The sequence below is a fragment of the Gavia stellata genome, chromosome 1 (assembly GCF_030936135.1).
Source record: "Gavia stellata isolate bGavSte3 chromosome 1, bGavSte3.hap2, whole genome shotgun sequence".
In the NCBI taxonomy this organism is placed as follows: Eukaryota; Metazoa; Chordata; class Aves; order Gaviiformes; family Gaviidae; genus Gavia; species Gavia stellata.
In genome coordinates, this window is record NC_082594.1 from 119,342,826 (window position 1) to 119,366,075 (window position 23,250).

Here is a 23,250-nt window from a genome sequence, read left to right on the forward strand (position 1 = left end):
AGCCAGTAGACAAAATGGAGACCTCCTACATATCAAATGTGAAAGGAAACCAGAAAGGCTTTCTGATAAATGAGTTGTATCAACAGATGCAGAACAAAACTGGTGTAAAAAGTACAGTGCTTCTCTGTGGCTGTAATTCTGCCAAGACCAGTAACCTACAAGAAAATACATAGAATAATTGAATTTTACTGTACCAATAAATCAAAAAAGTATGCTGAATGAGTCACCTTTCCCTAAATCTAGGGTTATATTCTACTTGTAGATGGTGCTGTCAGTATTGCTTAATGTGTCTGAAACCAGTAAGATTTGCAACACATCAGAAGCAAAGAAAGGACTTCAATTAAACAGTTTGTTCACTAACACCACCACCATCACAAACAGACGAACTGCAACAAAACAGTAAAAATGCTACTGCAACCTGTATCTCTCTCATGTACAATGAAGAGACTGATTGACTCTGGGGGAATTAACTTCAGTACATTTTGAGAGGCAGGCTACTGTGCCTTATAATAAAAAGCAACCCAAAACTATGCGTTTTCTATCACCTAAGCAACTACGCTTGCCACGCTAAGTGACCACGTGCCTGCCTGGATGCCCTGTTAAACCACAAACCACAAGCTGCATCTCATTTCTGCAAAATCCATTGTATCTCCACAACTCCACAGTCCACAATTCTCTCAAGCTAACACATTTCCTTTAAAGGTAACTTACCTTATTTCAAACTCGTGTTTTCTAAGCATGTCCTTGCATTCAGGAAAGCAAAGGAAGAGGATACAGCATATGCCCTATTGTCCCTTGATACTTTCAGAGAGTAGAGGATGGATGAAATGTCTTAAAATTAGCGAGTCAGTATTCAGAAACACCACCACCAACACATCAACATCCTCCAAACCTAGCAAACAGAAAAGAAAGGCCATTACTGTGACTTTCACTATTCAGTTTCAGGTGTCCACACCTTCCTGGAACAAACACAAATTGACTCTTCACCATCATTGTATAGTAATTTAGAAATACACAAGCAAACAGTATTCTCCTTGTTCGTTATATTAGGACAGACTTAGCAAAAGCTAGGTTTTATGGAGATCAAAGTCATGGACGGCATGACTTTAAGGATAAAAAAATACGTAGATTACAAGATCATGTAAATTAACGCTATTGGGATGTAGTACTCTTTGGGAAGCTTTTTTAAGACTGTATTTTTCTGCATGATAAATTTTAGGACACTGCTTTTCGCAGTAGCAAATGCAAGCATGGTGGGAAGACTAACTAAGCATCAGTTTGAGGTCTGCAAAATCTACTACCTTCTGAAGAAATTTTTAAGTGTATGTATACACTTCACAATCCTGAGTCTCCTATTCTTCCTCAGTCCTTCAGTCTATCATCTAGTTGATTATCAGTGAATCATTATTTCAGTAGCATAGCTACCTTATTCAGGCTCACCTAGCTTTGTTGGTCTTCACAAGTTTAACCCACATACTTGGCTTGATGCAAGGATTTCATTTCTTGTTACTCATCCTCACTCAACTTTTCCCTCTCTCAATCTTTCTCTTTCTATTGTCTTCCAGCAGGAAGAAAATTTGAAGTGATCTTAAATTCATATTCACTGGGGAGTATACATAGGTTGCTAACCATATCATGGTCCACTCTCCTAAAATCTTCTGGAAAACACAGATTTTGTTACCACAGAGGAGTTGCCAGAGCAATCCTAAGTAAGAAAATACATGTTACGTGAACAGTAGAGGGAAGAAACAGAAAATAAATAAATCCCCCAAAACCCTCACAAAGCCAACCAAACAAGAAAAAGATTCTTCTGTCCTAAGATAAACTTGTCTCAAATTACACTTGCTTTTAAAATGTAGGTCCTCACTCCATTTACAGATGCGTCTATTTAAATACTGTGGGGTATGTTCTGTCCAAAATAGTGAAGTACTTTAAGTTGAATGAATTCCAGAAGCTAGGAAGCGAAGAGACAGTACGGCAAAGTTAGTGGGTAGCATCCTGAAGTTACAGTACTAAGCTTTCAACTAAAATACTAGAGTACCTTAGTGGCAAAAAATACTATTTTAATGTCATTTAAAGAAAAAATCAAAACCCTATGCTGCTTACTTTGTTACTGTCCATCGATCTTTTCTAATGTGACATCATTATATGCAAAACTGGTTTCTACTGGAGAAGAAAATTGTCATGAGACCACTCCTGGCAATCTGATTTTAAGAATCATCTAAAATAGCAAAACTGAGAAATCCATTTAAGTGACAGATAGGCCTCCAGAGGATAGTGTTACAGTTCTTTGGGTTTCAAGGAAAGGATAACCACCGCAGCCTTTATAAGGCTCATACAGAATTCACAACCCAGAAAGTGAGAGCTAACATGGGCTTAAAGCCTGTTGCACAGGGGCTTCCGCGGCCCCACTGACAGCCAGTGGGGTGACTGATGTGCTCGAGGACTGCCAGCGACACTTGCCTCGCGGCCCTCTCTGCAGATGCCTTGCTGCTTCCGCCTTGATTCTGGTAACCAGAGCTCACAAGAGGGCCATTAGAAAGCTGGCATCAGCTGTCTATTGCAGGTAATTCTTTTAAAGCTTTCTAATTCTCCATCAGGACTGTGGAAATGAAATAGAAATCTCAAAAGATTATCAAATAGCTTCCTCTAAAATCGCAGTGCTTTTGTCTCACCTCAACATGAGCATACCTCACCTACTGTGTATTATTGACATGGAGACACCATGTCACAGACGTGATGCTAAACATAATGGATATCAAATATAGCTACCTTTAATAATACAATTTTCATTACTATTTTCTATTTAAAACCTTTAAATCTCTGAGTAAGGTCCTTCTGCGGATTCTAGGTTTTGGCTAATAAGGAAGACAACAATGAGAACTACTTATTTTGAAGTACTGATTACCTTTTACATTAATTCGGCTCATGAAAATTATTATTCCTTATCTTAGAAGATACATTTAACTTACCTTTAAAATACGTTGTCTGAAATGTATTTAAGATGTTGCACATAGATAATGCAAAATGTTCCGCTTATGTAGCATACTTCTGTGTACTTACCACTCCTGTATTTAAGTACGAATACTCTTAGCTGAATGCACTATTTTGAAAGTGATGTTACTGACCATGGAAAGCATCAGATCCCGACAAAATCTTCTAATCTGTGCAATAATTATTACCTCTCGGCTTACAACTGTGCAACTTATTACCTCTCAAAAATTAAGTCCGCTATCAAAGCACTTTATATGTATACATATATATAAAACTTAGTGCCAATCTATCAATATATTCTAAATTTGGTCACATTGCAGTTGTAAAAATATGCAAAGATTCTGTCAATAAGGTCTCTATTTTGTACATTTCAGCAATGTAAATGAGACTTGCAGCCATTAAACATTTATGGCTGTACTTGCTTCCAAAAAATTCTACATTTATGATAATATGGGAAACATGTTGATACTGTGCATTAGTTTTATTCTATACATAAATGTCATCTTGAGCAAATACAAAGTCAATGTAGTATAAATTACTGAAAAAACTACTGTAGTAAATAATTACAGATCATATTAAGAAACAAAACTGTATGAAACATTTTTTAGAACTTTGGTCACATATTGGTAAAACTTATTTTAAAAGCAGAAACAAAACTGATACATGTGTCCACACACACAACACGCACAACACACATTTCACATATAAGTATCAACATCTTCCATGTCAGTTTCTCAAATTTTGTTTCCACAGCAGTATTTAGATTTATTTTTACTAAAGACTTCCATTAATTTATTTTAGATTAGTGTTAAAATAAAAGGGTAATACATTCCTAGAAACTGAAGCTGTAAAACATAAGCCTGCAAATTTAGAGCCTTTAAGCCAAATAATTTAAATGGTAACATAGCTCAAGAGTAAGATTGAGATGGCACAAATAAACTTTTATGCACACCTCCCCCCCCTTAATATTGTGTTTGTTTGAAGTGAAAATGACTAAATCCTGAGAATAATCAAACTGAACCATGTTACACTATTAGAATACAACAAAAGTATTCTCATGCTGACAGTCACGTACAAATTGTTTCATCCTTCCACTAAACTAGCAAACTTGGAATATTCCTCTCCACCCATTCGAAACTTAATATTCTTGACAGAACAAGAGAAAATGGCCTCAAGTCGTGCCAGGGGAGGTTCAGAATGGATATTAGGAAAAATTTCTTTACTGGGAGAGTGGTGAAACACTGGAATACGCTGCCCAGGGAAGTGGTGGAGTCACCATCCCTGGAGGTGTTCAAGGAACGTGTGGACGAGGCATTGTGGGACATGGTTTAATGGGCATGGTGGTGTTAGCTGATGGTTGGACTAGCTGATCTTACAGGTCTTTTCCAACCTTAGTGATTCTGTGATTCATAAGACTGATTTTCAACACCCCCCACCCCCTCCCTGCTCAAACATACTCTTTAAAAATCTTAGTTAATTCAATTAATATGGTAGATGTTTATTTGTGTAACTCATTGTTGTAAGGGGTATATGGTAAAGACTTCTAACGTCAAAATGCTGAATATATACATTGCATTGCTTTAACATCCACTAAAATCTTTTGGTAATAACATGTTATGGAAGACTGAGAGCACAATAGAAAATCATCAAGTAATGCTTCTTCAAAAAACCTTTGAATGGGGGTTTCATCCTTGCTGTAAATAAGTGGCATAATGACATACCTATACGCAATATACCAGTGGTTGTCTCCAATGTAAGAGGAAGAACAGCATATACAGAACATTTAAGTAGAAATATATCCAACTATAACCCTTGTTGTTTATGTATCACTTGTGCGTGACTTTTTAATGTAAAATTAATATATTACATGGAAATATTATGTAAGTCCTTAAAAATCTGGAGTTTCTTTTGTTTTCAAGATGGTATTTTAGTATTATTGAGATTATAAAGTGCTCAAGCTTATATGCATACTGGTTCATTCAGTTTTCCATCAGAATTGATGACTGAATTAGTGCAAAACTTTCACTATGTGCAATTTTCTTGTATGATGTAGTAGACAATACTCAGCTCTATTTTTTCAACTGCATTTTTTACCTATGCCAAACTCAATTAACGAACCAAAGAAAACATGTAAGAAAACTTTCAGACAATTCAAATAGCATAATTTTGTGGAAAATACATTTATCTTAAACTGCCCTTTCTACCTTCCTCTCCCTTCAGATAGCCAGAAATACAAAATATGCATCTGGTAAGGTAATCCCTAATAAGAAGTATTGCTACTGTAAGAGAGATGCAAGAGTCAAACATACTCTACTTGTATGCAGTTGACTATCAGTCTTCTAATGATTTCTAGGTATCTTTTTATTGGTGGTAGGTAGGCATGTCCACTCTAACGTTCAAATAATTTTATAAAAAGTTAGAAAAATATACTCAGTATTTGTTGCATAACCTTCCTATATTCACTCTATCATACATAAATCTTACAAAATGCTTTGGAACCATTTATTAGCTGCAAAAATACCAACCACTGCGCAGCACCTGGAGAAAGATCTTGTTGATAATATACAATCCAGTATTATGTGTTCTTGAAGGTATTTTTCTTCAGGTTAACAGCTATGTATTTTCACAAGTAAACCCAATAAATATTCAGTACCATGTTCATATGAGCATCCATGGACACATAGACCTTTCTTGATCTCATGCTAAATCCTGAAGAAGAGCTGGTGATGTGAAAAGTAAATGACGAAGTCTGATCAACTCAGTACGATAGAATGAACTCCATGTTTAATCGTCACTAAGTTATTTTGCAACAAGCTGATAGACTGTCATTTAAAAAATTTTCCTTCAAGGGCAAAAAAAGTTTCTGATACAATTTTTTAAAATGTTTTTTAAATGCTATTTGTAATCCAGTTAAGCAATGACATCATGGGTATCACTGTTGGGTCTTTGGCGTATAGTCAGCGGGGGCAGAGGCTTTCCGTAGAAATCTGCGTTAAGAAATGCCAGAGAAGAAAAACACATTAGTCTGTTATTTACCATCTCCCTTGCTTAAAGGCTGTTTAAATAAGGTAAATTCTTGCTTCCTTAATGAAAGCTAGCTAGCCTACAAGTTTAGAGCTAATTCCTACAAGTAACTTCCAGACATAGTGCTAATTAATGTCTGGAGGTGTATTGGCCAAAACAGGGTTTAATTACATTTTGTTATACATGCATCAGCATTTGCAAGATCAATCCCAAAGGTAATCTGTAAACATCCCCAGAAATAGGAAATGAGACACCCAAAGTATATAAATAACAATTGAAAAAAATGAAATCTCAAAATTTGAATGTTGCTGTAGTCAAGACTGCATTGCAATAAAGTTCTAAGTGACAGAAATGCTATGCAGCATCCAAAATTTTGGGACCATTTATGCATGGCATCTATCTTGAAAGCCATACTGACTTACTAAAAGAACTATATTAAGAATTTTTAGATAAAAGTGCAACATTTCCTTTTGACAATAAATGAGTTTAAAGTAGTAAAATGGTTTAAGACAACGTCATTAAGCACACCAGAAGAGAATAACAAGTATTCTCAAACATTTGTAATTGATATAAAAGAAAAAAAAACGTGCAGACTGGTACATGCAAAGCATTTCACAAGCAAAATAATATCATGAGAGGTGGTAAGAGTAAACAGGTAGAAATCAAGAAAGAATAAAAGCAGCTTTTTGAAGCATTCAAATCTCGATTTCGTTTATACAGACACCATCCTCCCCAACAAAGCCTTGGTGGCCTACCAACGTGAAATTAATAAATCATAATAAATTGTAAATTTCCAAGAAAAATATATTCTACTTGTTCTACCTATGCAATAACTAGTGTTAAAATTGCACTCCTGAGCTAAAATTAACAAAAGCAAGCAAGTTAGATTACTCTAAGAATATGTGTACATGTCTGTAGGATCAAGGTTTCAGTTATCCTTACATTTAATCAGTAAAATAGTAACACTTTTATATTATTGTTGTAAATCCTTTGATTTTAATAGAGCTAATCCAGTGTTACAGCAGCACATAAAAAGCAAAAAAACTGCAACAAATGATTATAGGGTAAATTAAAACGTGTACAATGGATGTTTTTATTAATCAGTTTCTTGAGGTCTGGCAAACAACTTTAGGACTGGCAGGCAATTTTACCTCCTATAATGAGAGAGGTTTATCATTCTTGCAAATGTATCCTCCAATGACAATAAATAGACACTCATTACGTACTGTTGTGCTAGAATCATTAGCATGACTGGAAAAATTGCAGTCTTTAGTGAAAACAAGTGTATAATTAAAGATTTATATAATTGACTCTACTGCCTGTTAACTCTGCCTGAACATCCAACATAATGTTCTCCGCTAAGAATGACACAAAAATGGCTCTATATATATACTAAATAGCCTGCTCACTAGCACTTGAATTCTTCAGTTTGCGCATTAAATCATTAAGACAGATTTTATGTCTCCAAGATCAACCTTTGGAGGTTGTTTCAACCTCACACTACACTAATATTTCAGCAGCAAGGTCTAGCACGTATCTCTGACACTTTAAAAAAAATCATTTTTAAGACAAAACCAAAGGAATAACTGCTATCCTAACTGACAAAGACCTGTACTAGAATGCATGGGAATACTGAGAAACACCTATTCCTGTGTTTTTCCATGGACTAGCAGAAATCAACACTACAAAAAGTGGTATCTGTTTTGAAGCCTAAGGGGGTTTCTTGACTTACATTGAGGAGCTATCAAATGTTTCATTGATACACTCTTGGACATAGACTTTGAGAGTAGTCCTGAAAATAACCTCTATGCATAACCAAGGCTCCTTAAACTTTTAAAAGCAGACTGTTAAATACTTTTTTATTTCCTTGCTCTTAGAGACACTAACAATTTTACCTGGAGTCCTGACAAAAGCATCTACTGGGCATCCTACTGGAATTGCAGCTATACACACTGGTCTACATGAAGGTAGGTGCTCATTTGCCCCATATACAAAGACTTTTCAGTCACTTGGCCAATTACAGTTTGTCAAAGCAAATTGTCCAACAGAATGCAGTATTGCTATAGAAAACAGCGTACTTCAAGAGAATCCAAAAAAACCCACAGAAAAGAGTCTTACTAAAGTCCCAGCTAGAGGAACTTAAAAAAAAATATTTTAAGCTTTCACTGCAAATTGTGCCTTCACGACATTTATATCAGTTAATCATGAAACCAACAAGGAAACCAGGCCTTTCTATTTCACAAAGGTTGAATGGCTAAAAAAACTTTTAAAAACACCTTTACAGTGAATTTTGGGCAAAGCTGGGAAAAAAAAATCAAAATTAATTTATTTCTCTGCTGAAGGGACAGCCAAAAAGAAGTTGGTTTTCAGAAAGATGCAATTCAGGGAATATTCTAAAAAGTGGATCAACGGTAGGCTCCACTGGTCTTGGGAAAGCTCGAATGAGCAGGTTCTCTGCCCCCAAAATACGTAAAATCTTATTGAAAAACATTGTTGTGTGACAGAAAACGGGCAAAGACAGATGGCAAACTAAAATCAGTGCAAGATGGACTTGGTAGTGTTAGGTTAATGGTTGAACTCAATGATCTTAAGGGTCCTTTCCAACCTAAATGATTCTATGGCTCTCAAATGGTTTGAGTAAAAAAACAAGTGCTTTAAGCAAAATAAGTAATTGATGCTGTTTGATATCAGGACCTAACTAAAGGTTTGACAATGCTGGACAATGTGTTTGAAGACCTTTTTTCATTTATAAATAGTGCTTTCCTAATAGATGTTTTCTTGCTTGCTCAGGATTTTCTGTATCTGTGTGAATCTTGTGAGCGTCTCAAAATTCCTGAAAAAAAACCATCTCAGCAAAGAGCATGCAATGTCTTGAATTCAACTGCAACGTTCTGAGCACTCCAGGTTTCCTTTGATCGCAATGGTTATACCCCTGGTCAAGAGATTGTTACACTACCAACATCTTTTCCATATTTAGATTCCAAAATACTTTAATTATTATCCTTATTTTACAAATGGACTAAATTAACACAGATCTCAGGTTACTAATTTACACACCTGTGAGTAGACAACCTAGCTTAAGTGTTTTTTTTTTCCTCTTTGCCCCACCCCTGCTCTTGCTACAAAATTCAACACCTCCCTTAGGCACAGATAAAAATTGAGTATCACTCCTTCCTTTTCTTCCCCTCCCTACCTCTTCATCTGGCTTTTCTTTCTTGCCGCCTTCTCTCTATTTGCCTTTAAAAAAAAGAGCAAGATAGTTTTAGGATTAAGACTGCAAATTACATTTTATGCACATGAATTACGCTCCTGTGAAAATAAGTATCTAGTTTTTAGAGATCTTAATTCCCCTTTAGGCATCTTTCGGTTCTTTGGCAGAGAAGCTCCATGTTCTGTTGCTTCAGAACTTCAGCAGGTATGTCCACATGGTGCTGTACTACGTGATAGTAGTACAATCAGTTCAAGTCAGGGTTAAGTTCAAGGGTCACTACAGCCACACTGAGCTCCTTTCTCTATAAGTTCCTCAATTAATATTCTCTGTTCAATTTGTGTAAGCGTTCCCATTGCTTTAGTTTGGTTATCCTCCTCTCATATTAATCCAGATGTCTCCACTTGGCTTTTCAAAATTTGAAAAACAAAAATGTAAGAAAAATGAAGAAATTATTATCTAAAACTGAGGAAAAGATGCAATATGAGCATATGAAAAACAATCTTCCATGGTCTTCCAAAAATAGAAAATAGTCATTATTGAACAGAGAAATCAAGAATCTGCCTACTACACCTTGACATTTCCAGTTATTAAACTTACTTCTCCCATCAGTTTGTAAACTTTAAGGGATACTGGCTCTTCAGGTAAAGCAGCAGATCCCAAGCTTTATCACTGACACCTCTCCTTGCAGACCAATAACCTAGTTTTCTGTTGGAAGTCTCACTACTTCTGCAATCCAATTTATGTTGGGCTTTTCATCACAGTCCCTCATTTGGAGCTGCTAACATAATGCACTTAATTCAGAGGTGCCCACATGACATTAGCTTTCCTTCTCACAAGAAAACACCCCCAAATCAATGACAAAAATCTTACAGACTATGCTTTAAAAGCCATATGGAAACAGTAGCAGTGGATAAAAGAAATATTAGACTATCTCGAGAAGCCACACAAGGAGTTAGCTTACACACAGCAAATTCAGCTGGAGGTAGGCTATGGTTCACAGAACTACAGAAATACATGGGGCCTATTTGGATTCAGTATTGTGAAGCAATTAGCACTTCCAGATCAGATCATAAGATCAGTGTGAAAACAAACAGGCAGCTTAGTGCAGAACCAGCCTGGATGTGGAAGAGCCACTATGGATCCCAAATTAATAAGCCCTGCTGGATCTCTGCAGTCCTGCTTAGGTGTTTCTGAAGTACCCTGTCTGCCGAGTACCTCAGACTTCTTCCAGTATCCAGGTAATCCAACTCCTGTCCCCACTGCATCAGATAATGCTGAACTGTCTACATATGGACAATGGAAATATACTTTGAAACTTTTATTTTGAATGCAGTATGTGTTTGGACTCTCAAATTAACTGGTCCTGTTACTCTTTGTTATATCACATGTTATAATGTTTAGGTGCATGCTGCTCTGCAAATAACTTCAGATCATTAATAGCTTCTGATATCTCGCACCACTTTAAACTTCATAAGGGAATCTAAGAAAACTTACTCTTTTTGGTAAAAAAAGAAGCAAGACTTGAAAAATCAAAAAGATGCTTTCTACTAAGGAAAAAGGTTAGCTTTTGGTCAATGAAAACTGGCATTAAGAAATTAAAAAAGGATTAAGAACGAAATGAATGTAGAAGTGAATGAACAACGGAGGATGCTTTAAAAAAGTGCAAAACCCAAAATCTTTTCAATTACCAGCATGATGTTTTTCACCAAGAGGCTCAAGTTTTCGAAGTCTGTTAAGTTTGGGAGTTCCCCAGCCAACTAAAGGAAAACAAAGACAGTCAAAAAACACGCCACAACTGCACTTGATTCTGATGAAATGTACGGACGCCAGTTCTCTTCGGGAGAAATCAATGCATTTAGAAATGCCAAAAGTATGTAATATATAGTATATATGGTGAATAATGATGAAATACTTCAAAATCAAACTGATTTACCCTTAAAAATATTGGTATTTTTTTCATCAGCGAATAGTCAAGTTTCTGACTCTTTTTTGTGAAAATAGTAACATCTTCCCCCAGGGAACAGATCAAATCAATACTGCTGAAAGTTCATACTATGAAGTGGGAAACTGCATCAAAGATTTCCTAGAGGGTAAGGTGTAGTAGCATATCTCTATGAAAACCATTCCAGTTTCATCATTCACAAATGAATATTTTAAAGGATTAATAACCACAAATTGAGACATCAATAGTACACTTACCTGGTGGAAGAGCTGGTGGTGGTGTAGGATGTGGTGGTGTAGGATTTTTGGGAACAGTGTCCTCTGCATTAATAGGTTCTACTCTGTGGCCCCTTTTTAATTTTAGTTTTTTATTTTTCTTCTTACTGTTATCTATACCAAAGAAATAAAGCATACATATCATACAGTTATATTCAGAGAATCTCTTAGATCAGCTTTTAATACAGTTGTTGGGGTGAGATACATCAGCGTTTTCAGTCCAAACTTAAACACAAAATTATGTAAAATGTAAAATTTACACAACATTTTGCTATAGAAAATAAACTCTAAGCATAAAATGTATGCAAACTCTATGTTTTAATAAAGAAATTCAACTTAGCTTGGTACTGAAAGTGCACCACATATTCGATTATGATTAAAATGAACCCAGTTTCAGCTACAGCATCAGTCATGCCAACAAACATGCACATTTTTGAAGGAGATTTTCCAATACAATAACCTAATGGTGCATTGTTATGTTTTCAATAGATTAAATTGATGTGTGCTATCATGAAAAATAATACAGATAGAGGGAAGAACTATGTGAAAAATAACATTAAATGACACATCAAAAGGAAGCGGTTTTACCTGAGTCAAGGCATTCTGAGGCTTGCTGCTCATTCTCTTCTTCATGCTGCAAAAGCTGTGTAGTTGTAGAATTGCAAGTTTCTAGTCTACTATCATTTGTATTTTGGCTACTGCTACTTGATAAGTGCTGGGAATCCATTTGTTCCTGCTCTATTTGTGATTTCAAGACAATCGTAGCCTTTTCAGTCTCCAACCTTTGCCGCTTCTTTTCCTTTTCAATTTGTTTTTCATTCTAACAAAAAATATAAGATTTTTTTTAACAACTTCTGATGCTGTAAACTGACTATTAAGACAAGAAGGTTATTTTAAAAATAAAAATATTCCTAAAATATTTTTCTGTCCCACAGCTAGCATAGAAAATATTTTCAAATGGTGAAGAAATTAAATTTCCAGTATCCTCTCGGGGGAGATTAACAGCAAAAGAAGTGATTGTTAGGTTTATAACCTGTTTTCTTGCTTTCTTTTTGGTCATATGACAAAAAAAAAAAAAAGCTAGCTAGATAAACAATATCAACAGTCCTGAGCAAAAGGTTAGAAAACTCCTAATTTCTTCCTCTTCTTTTTTTAAAATGTTTTAGTTAAAACAAAATACACATGCACAGAGTTTAAGTATCCGGAAAGTGCTACCATGATTTGGTCAAATACCAATTGTGTCATACAGACTCAATGATAGACTGTTTCACAGGTTCTATATCACTAAATCACCGTCTCTGCAACACTCGCAGCTATACTCTTCTCTTTGTACTCTGTATGTTATTATAAAGCATATTATTGTGCATGTAGCTGACTTTACAAGATATATGGATATGGCTGCTTTTGTCCTGGAAAGAAGAAAATGTTTGTGTTACTTACTGGAAAAGTCTCTGAGAGTTTACATGCTTCTTGAAATTATGTTATCTCAAATCAACTGAATAAAAAAATATAGTACAATAAATAAGAACTACCTTAACTCAGAAACACAGGTTAAGGAATCTTTATATATTAATATGCTTTTCGTATTTCAAAGCTAAGAAAACTTCTCAATTGTCTCAAAAAATTTTGGAAATTTCAACAGAAAACATCTTATGCTCAGAAATCTAAATAATTGAAGTAACTTCACAAGAAACGAATAGATCTTGAATATTTTCCACTCCTGAATATCCAATAGTTTAATGAGGAAATGTGATCAGTCATCGGTTCACAATACCTTGATTTTACTGTGTCTACAAAACTTTTTGTCCCCGAATCAATAATAAGGGATTTTCTTAACATGAAAGCATTGATTCAATGCACACAAAACAAGACTGCCAGGATTTAAAAAAAAAGAAATAAAAAATACTTAGAACAATTCTTTTAAATGAACTACTTTTCTCATTACCTCTCAGACATTTGTTAGTGGTAGGTCTAAAACGATCCAGATTTCCACATATTCTCATACCTCAGAGATTACAGCAGATATAGGCTGGAAGGGGTTTTCAGAGTTCCCAGGCTCAGGGTCTTCCTCATCAGGTACACTTCTTCCTTCTTCTCTTTCCCTTTGTTGTTGTTGTTGGGTTTATGTTGTTGTTTAGAGTTTTTGGGGTTTGTTTTGGGGTTTTTTTTGGGGGGGAGGGAAGGGAAGGGAAAGAGGGGGGATGAACAAAGAATTATGAAGAAGCCAATACATAAATTTTACATAATAGGAACACTTATGAGGTCATCTAACTCATAGTCCAATTTATGCCAGCTGATTTTTACAATATGCTTCTGTATTTTGAAAAACATTCTACAGAAATCACAATGACAGTATAACATCAATAAAGCACAAGTATATGCTATGGCAGAGGTAGAAACACATGCTGCTATGTGCCTGAATGTTCAATCAGCACTTCAGGAAGTAGAAACAGTTTCTGAGGACAGGATATGTGACAGGATAGATCTGTAACTGGAAGGTTTTGATTGTTCAACAGTATGCTGAAATTTTCATGCTGACATTTTCACACTGGTAATCTTTTATAACAATTGTTTCAACGTATTCAATAGTTTTTTTAAAAAAAAATCTATATGGTGGGAAACCAGACTATCTAAAACCTATTCTTCTATTTTTAATAAACCTCCATTTCTCGTAATTCTAGATTCTTCTTAATATACATAAAGGAGAACTGGTGTCAGACTGTTCAGTTTATGTAGTAACAGTTAGGGAATCGTACTTGCTTCAACTAGACTCAGAAAAGTTCAGAAAGACACATAATGCTCAGTATACTGTTGTTGCACTAGCACTAGTTATTTTTTATGTACCAGATCTCTCTGAAATAATATATCATTAATAAAGTATATGCTCATCAAATACTTTTCATCAGTTGATCTGATGGTACTTGCACATAGGAAGTCGCTGTTACACCTACTTTACAGTTGCAAGTACTAAGAGAGGAAGTAACCCCGTTGCTCAGAGGCACAGATGGGAATGAAAAGGAGGTCACCAATCTACCTATGAAACCATACTGCTTGGAAGGAACGGCCAGTGCTATGTTAAAACTTACTGGCACTACCTCTCTCTGGTTTTCCATTTGGAACAAGACAATTGCTACTAATATTTTGTGGAAGAAATGCACTTTGAGAAAACATTTAGGGAAGCAAATCTGAACAAAAAGCAGTCTGGGGAATTATTAAAACACAGAATGAAACAGAATTACACTTGAATCAAGATTAACCTGTTTCTTACAGTAAGAAATTGATTTGATGCAAAACAGCAAAATGAGAGTTAATGCCATCCCTTATATCTGAGACAAGCCCTGAGCTACAGGTAAAACTAGCAGAAGTTACCAGTTAGCTTTCCTCTAAGACACAAGAAGTTTAGCAAAACTTCTAAGCCTTTAATCCAATTCAGACCCAACCAATTCTTCCAGTGAACAAATGCTATCAAGATCACTGAGCAGGAACAGAATCTATGGAAAATGCCCCTATCATCAGACAATCTCTTTGAGGCATGTTTCAAAGTCAGTCTTCCTCACTACACGTCTCAACATGGCATAAACCCAACACAGTCCAACATGGTCAGAGGGTTTTGTCTATGCAGAGACATTTGGTAGACTAACAGCATATGAATTTTTGTATAAGTTTGTGAAATATGTATGAAGACCATGTCAAATTCCAGGTGTTTAAAATGTGCTTAAGTAATTTACTTGCTAAAGTAAACCAAAACAGCAAGAGTACAAGGCAAGACACTACACAGTAGCTTCACAGTTACTTCTCACAGTAACTGAGACTCGCAAATCTCTGCATATAAAAGGCAGATGGGGGGGCCAGGGGTGCTCAGCAAATTTTTTAAGAATGCCCCAGTAAAATGATTCACATCAGTCTCTAATAGGAACCATGGTGGGCAGCTGATAACCACAAAGGGCTTTGAAGGGAAGTAATAGATCACTTGTCCTGCTCCTCCTCCCTGTATCATCTTAACTCTCTCCATGCCTCACCTGCTGAATATCCTGACGTTTATTAAGCATAGTGTTGAATAGTTTCACATCTAGTCTTTGCTATTCACATATAGGTTACAAAGTCTAACTTAAGTTAATAAAAGTTTATTTTTAGAACACAGTTGAAGGTAACTTAAGATTAAATGACAGGATTTATTTTTTAGGTTAGCCACTTGTGAAGTTATATTAGCAAGGCCAAATTTATTCCACAGCTACCTTGCAAGTCTCATTCATGGTACGTTTCCAGCATACAACGAATAAAATAAAGGGGATGAACCAGGCAAAAACTTTTAGGTCTTAAAGAAAGTCTCCAGCATTCAGGTCTGTAGTTTAATATGGAGACTCTTGGCTTGTAAGCTTTAAATCCTTGATAGCTTGGTTCCCATAAAAGGTATGTACAGGAATGAATCAAGTATCTTAGAGAAAGGGAGTAAGAGGAGGTAGGAGAAATTACAGAGAGAATACCTTTCTTCTCGTATCCTTCTCACTCGCTCAGCTCGTTCTAGTTTCTTTTGTTCTTCATATGCTTTTTGTTCGGTAGTGTCTCTTTGGATGCGCTCATTTAAGGCATCAAAATCTTTTGCTATGATATGTAGAAGCCAATATAAACCCTTTTTTATTGATTTATCAATTTTTTTCCCACAGCCCATGATAGCTGAGCAAGGTTCCTGTAAATATAAGGAGAAGGAGGGGAAAATTATTTGCAGTTCAGATCACATTCCTTGACTGAAAACAAGTAATCAGCCAAACAATTACTGTTTACTGTGAAGCTTGCAAAACACTGAGAAGTATGGGAAATACATTTGCATTTAGGTATTCTATAAATTTAGGTGCTTTTTTTGCCAAGATACAAATCACATTAGTTCTACCAAATTCCATTCTTTCCAGACCCATTTCAAAAATACTAGAACACTGCACAGAAAAACATGCTTGCATGTCTATCTCTAGACATATATATACACCTGCTACGTATACACACAGCTGTTACATATACACCTGCTATGTGTATATATGTATATTTACACACCTGTTTCTATAAACATCCATATCTATGCATCTATATAGAAATATAATTTATCAACCCCAAATATGTATGTTTTGTTTTGCTGCTGGTTTATAAATAGTCCATGTTATATTTATCTAGTAAAATGGAAAAAAAGAGATGCAAGAGAACCAGCTTAGCTTCAGTTGATGAATGACATGTTCGACTTATTCATAAGCATCCAGGGGATAAATGAATCCAGTGCGAATTTGTCAGAAAAACTGCCAAGCCAATTCAATTTTTTAGATCAGAACAGAATCACAGAATCACAGAATCAGTACGGTTGGAAAAGACCTGTAAGATCATCGAGTCCAACCTGGGGGGGGGGGGGGGGGGGGGGGGGAAAACACACAACCACAAAACCCACGCCACACAACAACAATAACAAGCCACAACCCACCCAACACCACACAGCACCATGTCCATCAAGCTACATCCCACAATGCCACATCCACACGTTCCTTGAATACCTCCAGGGAGGGTGACTCTACCACCTCCCTGGGCAGCCTATTCCAGTGTTTCACCACTCTCTCAGTGAAGAACTTTTTCCTAATGTCTAGCCTGAACCTCCCCTGTCGCAACTTGAGGCCATTTCCTCTAGTCCTGTCACTAGTCACTTGGGAGAAGAGACCAACACCCACCTCTCTGCAACCCCCTTTCAGGTAGTTGTAGAGAGCGATAAGGTCTCCCCTCAGCCTCCTCTTCTCCAGGCTAAACAACCCCAGCTCCCTCAGCCGCTCCTCATAAGACTTGTGTTCCAGACCCCTCACCAGCTTCGTCGCCCTTCTCTGGACACGCTCCAGCACCTCAATGTCCTTCTTGTAGTGAGGGGCCCAAAACTGAACACAGTATTCGAGGTGCGGCCTCACCAGAGCCGAGTACAGAGGCATGATCACCTCCCTGCTCCTGCTGGCCACACCATTTCTGATGCAAGCCAGGATGCCGTTGGCCTTCTTGGCCACCTGGGCACACTGCTGGCTCATATTCAGCCGGGTGTCGATCAACACCCCCAGGTCCTTTTCTGCAGGGGAACTTTCCAGCCACTCATCCCCAAGCCTGTAGCGTTGCCTGGGGTTGTTGTGGCCGAAGTGTAGAACCCGGCACTTGGCCTTATTGAACTTCATCCGGTTGGCCTCAGCCCATCGATCCAGCCTGTCCAGATCCCTCTGCAGATATTGCAGATATTGTGGATGGGGTGAAGCAAAGTATTATGCATCCTGATTGGACTAAAACTTTTGTCATGATATTCTCATCAGCAAGCAAGAGAAACATGTTCTAGGCCAATCTATTGTTGGAAGGTGGGTGCAAAACCCATTGCTAAATTAGTTTGGAACACTTTACCTAGCTTGGATGCAACAGTTCAAGGAAGTGGATTGACTGGAAGGAATCAAGAGGAGCAAAGTGAGAAAAATCAGACAAAATTGGTTATGAAAACACATCTGGTAAGAAAACGTTGAAGGAACAGTAGTGGTTCTCTTGAGATGAAAAAGCTTCAAGGAGATACGATAATAGCCTTCAAAAACATAAGATTAACTGCAGATAGGAAAAGAAAAAATTGCTTTTTGTGTTCATTGTCAGGAGGACAAGTATAATGGGCTTTAATTGGAACAAAAGAGATACAGCGTGATTCTAGCTTAGAACATGGAAAGGGGCTAGATGACCTCTCAAGATCTCTTCAGAACTATTTTCCAGAATGTTTTGGAGCACTGTATGGGTCTTTTAAACTGTTTTCTGAATAATAATTGAATGGCTCCAGCTATGTATTTGACATGAAGAAATGGTATTTCACACTGATTGTGTTCAGGATTTGTGTTCATGAATGAAGGAAGATTAAAAAAGACTAACAATATCAACACCTAAAAAATTCTCTGCGTTATCTCTTCATTTGATAAGCATTTAAACAGCACCATATTCAGATATGGTAAGTATGACTTACAACTGAAAAAAAATAATTCTGACCTGTTATGTCCCCCCAGAGTGCAAACCTAGTTTGCATTTCAATACATTCCTACTTTGCCTAAATTAAGGTTCAAATATGAGTGTTGTTCACTTTGGAACACTACAATACTCTCTAACAGAACTTAATCAGGGAGAAGATGTATAGACAATCATACCTTGTTTCTCTGAGAAAACTAAGGTAAAACAATAGACAGCACTGGGGCAATTTTCTTCTCAGTTTGCACCAAGATTATTGTTGCTGTAGTTCAGCTATAAAATACTGAAATTTAGAAATACATAATATACAGTCGTATTAAAAAAGAAAAAGAGGAAGGTCATTCTCACTGACACTGTGTGACAGCGAGATAAATGACTCCTTCCATTTGCTTTAATATTTTGTGGGGAAATTTAAAGATCCAGAAGAAAACTAATTAAAAGAATAAGAACAAGGAAAAGGTTTTTTGGTCCTTGCCTAATTTTATTTAAATCTTGTTTCACAAGGCCCCTGTTTAAACTCACCCCATGAGTCATCATATTGAAAAACTTTAAGACCATGTTTACCTTTAATGAGCCTAATAAAGAAGCTGCCCATCTAAGTATGTAAGATTCTCAGCTGCTTGCAGCTAAAATGGCTTTGAGTATGTGATCTAGCTTCTTTGTTGATTACATCCAAGATATAAATGAAGAACAAGAACAGCATTTTACTGGAACGTGTCATAAATTAAGTAATTCTAAAGTATTGGAAAAATACACTAGAATCTTTCAGGTCTTTTATATTGATAATGCTCTGCAAGAAAGTATTTTTGTCATAGAAGTCCCTTAGAAAAAAAACGAACTTGCATTCATTGCTACATATATATAGTGCAAAGTCCACTGACTGAAGAAAAGCACTCAGAGTCATGACATAATGAACATCGCTATGCCCTGCTATAACTCAACTTTCTAGAGAAAATAGCAATATGTACTACCCTACAAATTTTGCAACTCTCTCTAAGGAATTAAAAGTACTTTTTAAATTTTAAAACCCAAATACCAGCTGGAATGGTTTTGCAAAATTGCCTTCTAATTTTGCTTAATAACAGCATAACTCTCATTATCTTTTGAAATGTTTCTTATTGCAATTAGAAAAAGAATATAACAGTAAAGCCCACAAATAGTTAACTAACAAACTGGTTGATTAAAACAAAGGCTTAAAGAAAACTTCAGGGACTACTGATTCAGATAAATTATCTGAAATATTGACCAATATTAAGTAGCTTTCACACAGATTTCTGGTTTTGGCTCCCCCCTCTTTTTTATGTGTTTTTTTTTTTTTTTTTTTTTAACATGACTGTGAATACTACATCTGAAATGTAGTTATTTTAGGACAAATATTAACTAGCAACTAGCTCTAACAGTGCTCTTTGGTGACTACTGTGCTGGGAATTAGATGCCCTAGAAGTTAGATTAAGTTCTCACTGTTTGCCAGATGGTGACTCAGAATAAATGATGGTTTTAGCTATGAACAGAAATGAGACAAACATCATATCCGAAGAGTGATCCTTCCTGAATGTCAACATAGGCAAATTCCATTTTCTGCTTCTTTTTAGAAAGGTAGAATACTAAACTTGCTGTCCAATTAAACAAGTTTTAAACCACATCAGTAACTAAGTATTTTTACATGGTTTCAGAACAGACCAGCAGGTACACTTTGAGGATCCTTCTTACAAAGATTTCTTCAATAAAGCCAGAAGCGGAACATCAAGATGAACAGTAGAATTGCTTGCAGAACAGATATATGTACTGTATCTTTGTAGGGATTGCAGGGTTTTAGTTTCAGTTTTACGCTATGCGGCACAATCTCCTACTGTATTGCAAGCTTTACATATATATTAGAAAATGAAGTATCTTAAAATATACTTACAATTTGACATAGACACTTGTGTTCATTGACAAGCTTTTCCAGAGATAAGGACTCGATTACATCTGCTTCTGACAGAGCTCCTTCTCTGTCCTGCTTATTTGCCAGACTAAAGAAAAGATCAAAAGAAACACTTAGCACCCTGACACGAGAAAGATTCTCAGATCTCCAAAAGCTAATTTTTTGACAAAAGAAGGAAGAAGAAGGGGAAGGAGAAAGTAAAGAGAAAATGCCTTGCTTCAGCTTTAATTCTTAATTGTTCTTTCTACTTAATAAACATGTTAGTACATGCACTATTTACAGCAGATACTAACATTAAATAATTACTAAGTTGCTTAGTAATTATTTAATAATTATTAATAGACAAAGCCATTATATTTTACAGCTAAGAAGATGGATGTAAAAGACCATGTAGACGTACCATTCTACATCTAAAGCTACACAGTACAATCTATTGGAGTCTATGGATCAAAGTTCAGAACTTTGCAACTTCCCAAACCATGCACATTTCCCCACATAACACTGCTTCACGATCATCTCGGGTCTGCCCACTATCCAGAATTTCTCTCTGATGCCGAACAATTTATTATGTAATTTTTTGAACCTGCTCTTCATAAGTAAAACTTAAAGCTTGGAGAGAGTAATTTGCATGAATGGCTCTAAAAAGCATACTTTATTATTAAATAGAGGGAAGCAAAAAAAAAAAGTGTATGAAACACATAGTTTACAAAATTAGTATTCTCTAAGATTAAGTGCTGTCATTGTCTTATTTCTTAGAGATATGGTAGCAAAGTGGACTCCAGAAGATAAACATACTAAGTTTTTGGGAGAGTGTTGTTCTTGATCAGATGTCTTCCATGTACTCTGTAACTGCATCCAACACTACAGTCAATAACGTGTGTTTTTTAAAAGGCACAAACCAGATCTGATTTACCACCCAAAGAAATATTATTCATAATTTCACACTTCAATATGAGCATACACACTGAAGCAGAGGCTGTTATGTTCCTTTCAACGCTGTTATCGATAACTACTACAAAGATAAGAGGGCTGTCCAGAATTATAAACATCCCAAACGCTTCAGTTATTCACCTCAGCAAACTCCTGGTGATACCATGTTCTAACCACAGAAATGAAAGTTACTTCCTTTTATCAAGACTAATTTTTTAAAGTTTCACTGAAAACTCCTCTATATATGAAATGAAACTGGGAAAGCTTCCCATCTAAAGCCCTAAAACATACATCACAAACTACATGGAAGAAAAAGCAAGGGTAACTGCCAAAAACTGTATGGAGCCACCTCTCACAGAAAGGCAAAATCTTTTCCCTTATGGGGATTTCTCTCAGCTATCCAAGTAATAATTTTCATGAAACTCACAGGACTTGACTATCCTTGAGACCTCAATTTCTTGATTAAAATGGGTTTAAATTGGTCAACATCCAAGAAAGTAGGATGGATTAACAAGGTAAGTTTATCTAAGTATTTAGGAATGTGTTAGCCAAGCAGATGTATTCTCTAAGAAGAAACTTTAAAAAGTAAACTTGCAGTCATGTTGGTCAATGATTTTCTGAGTTCACTTACAAGCAAATTTTAATAACAAATGGAGACATTTAGATAGAAATCCAAAATACATATTTTAAACAGACAAACAAGAATGACAAAAAGAAACGCATAGGTAAACATTCATGTTTCTTGAGGGTCCGAGAGTTCTATAAGGAATAAACAAAACTTCACAAAAGAGGCCAAGGCAAAAAAGAGTTGTTCCCATCTTTCGTAAAAACTCTTCGTGACAATAGGATATATAGTCTTTCCTCTCCCATAACCTGCTTTTAATTAAAAGCTAGTATGGTAAAACTCTAGGAACTATGAAAAGATACTAAATAACATTTTACAAGCAATAGACTACTCCTGTTCAAAGTTACTATTTTTCAGCATGAAAACCGGTACTATTTTCTTTGAACCAGTGTAGACCATTTTGGAATATAAGTATACAATCCAATCTTATTTGGCACTTTCTACAACAGTAATAACCCAAGCTAAGTGCACAAGCTGCGAAGAGGAGTATTGCATAGCATTAGGGAATCTGAAAATTGCACTTATCTCTCTCTGAGAAAGGAATTCCACTAAAATAATGTTGCTCTGAAATTTAGCAACCCTTTCATTACATGAGAACTCTGATTCAACTTCCTGGGTAAAATCACAAATATTTGGCTTCCATGAACACAAGAGCAGATGGTTTTGGAACCAGACATCATAGTCTTTCTTCTGAAATCTCAAGTCACCATTATTAACTCGAATGGCTTTTAAGGAATGTTAGGCCAAAGCTTGTACTTTGGATTTATCATACTCCTTGCTGGGAAGGAACAATGGTAAGAATGTACTCCATAGTTAGTAGAACTTGTTAGTATTTCAGTTTGATCTAAGACCTTATTTCTTCCTACCTTCCAGAATCACAGTATGAGAGCCTCAATTCTTACTTATTTTACTCCCAAGAGAGTTTTTACCTTCAAAGAGACATTAAAAAAAAAGCTGTGTTGCATCTACAGCTCAAAAGAACATTCCTTGTCACCATTAACCTAATGGACTATGATTCATTATCTAATCTTTCTTTTCAAGAAGAGTTTATGAAGAAGACCATAGAAAGACAGCTTTTCAAATGCCCATTCTCTCTCAATCTTCACCAGTCTTAACTATTTGTGGTCCAAAAGGTTCACTTATTTATCATCATCTTGGGGATAAAAACCCCTACATCCTACTGATAATCAAAACTTTGCTGACTTGTCTGCAGAGCAAGAAAGAGCTCTGCAAAAAGACTCTCCTCCCCGCCCCTCCTTTGATAATCCATTCTCACTTCCCAACAAAAAGAGTACTTCTACAGTACTTTGTACAATTTAGTGCAGAGAT

At 36.1% G+C, this 23,250-nt stretch overlaps 1 protein-coding gene across 2 annotated transcripts in view; it reads right to left on the reverse strand.

Annotated features, from left to right (window-relative positions):
• Window positions 1–4,446: 4,446 nt before the first annotated feature.
• Window positions 4,447–23,250, reverse strand: part of ARL13B (ADP ribosylation factor like GTPase 13B) — a 51,061-nt gene continuing 32,257 nt past the window's right edge. Inside the window, exons 5-11 of one of the 2 annotated variants that reach the window (XM_059817820.1) lie at window positions 20,349–20,454; window positions 15,931–16,133; window positions 13,452–13,548; window positions 12,035–12,266; window positions 11,429–11,560; window positions 10,918–10,986; window positions 4,447–5,981 (exon numbers count right to left, since the gene is read on the reverse strand). In XM_059817820.1, the coding sequence (XP_059673803.1) occupies window positions 5,905–5,981; window positions 10,918–10,986; window positions 11,429–11,560; window positions 12,035–12,266; window positions 13,452–13,548; window positions 15,931–16,133; window positions 20,349–20,454 (916 nt within the window). In that variant the 3' untranslated portion in view covers window positions 4,447–5,904. Of the gene's footprint in view, window positions 5,982–9,219; window positions 9,256–10,917; window positions 10,987–11,428; window positions 11,561–12,034; window positions 12,267–13,451; window positions 13,549–15,930; window positions 16,134–20,348; window positions 20,455–23,250 lie in introns of those variants that run through there. The other variant, XM_059817827.1, reaches the window with a different exon arrangement.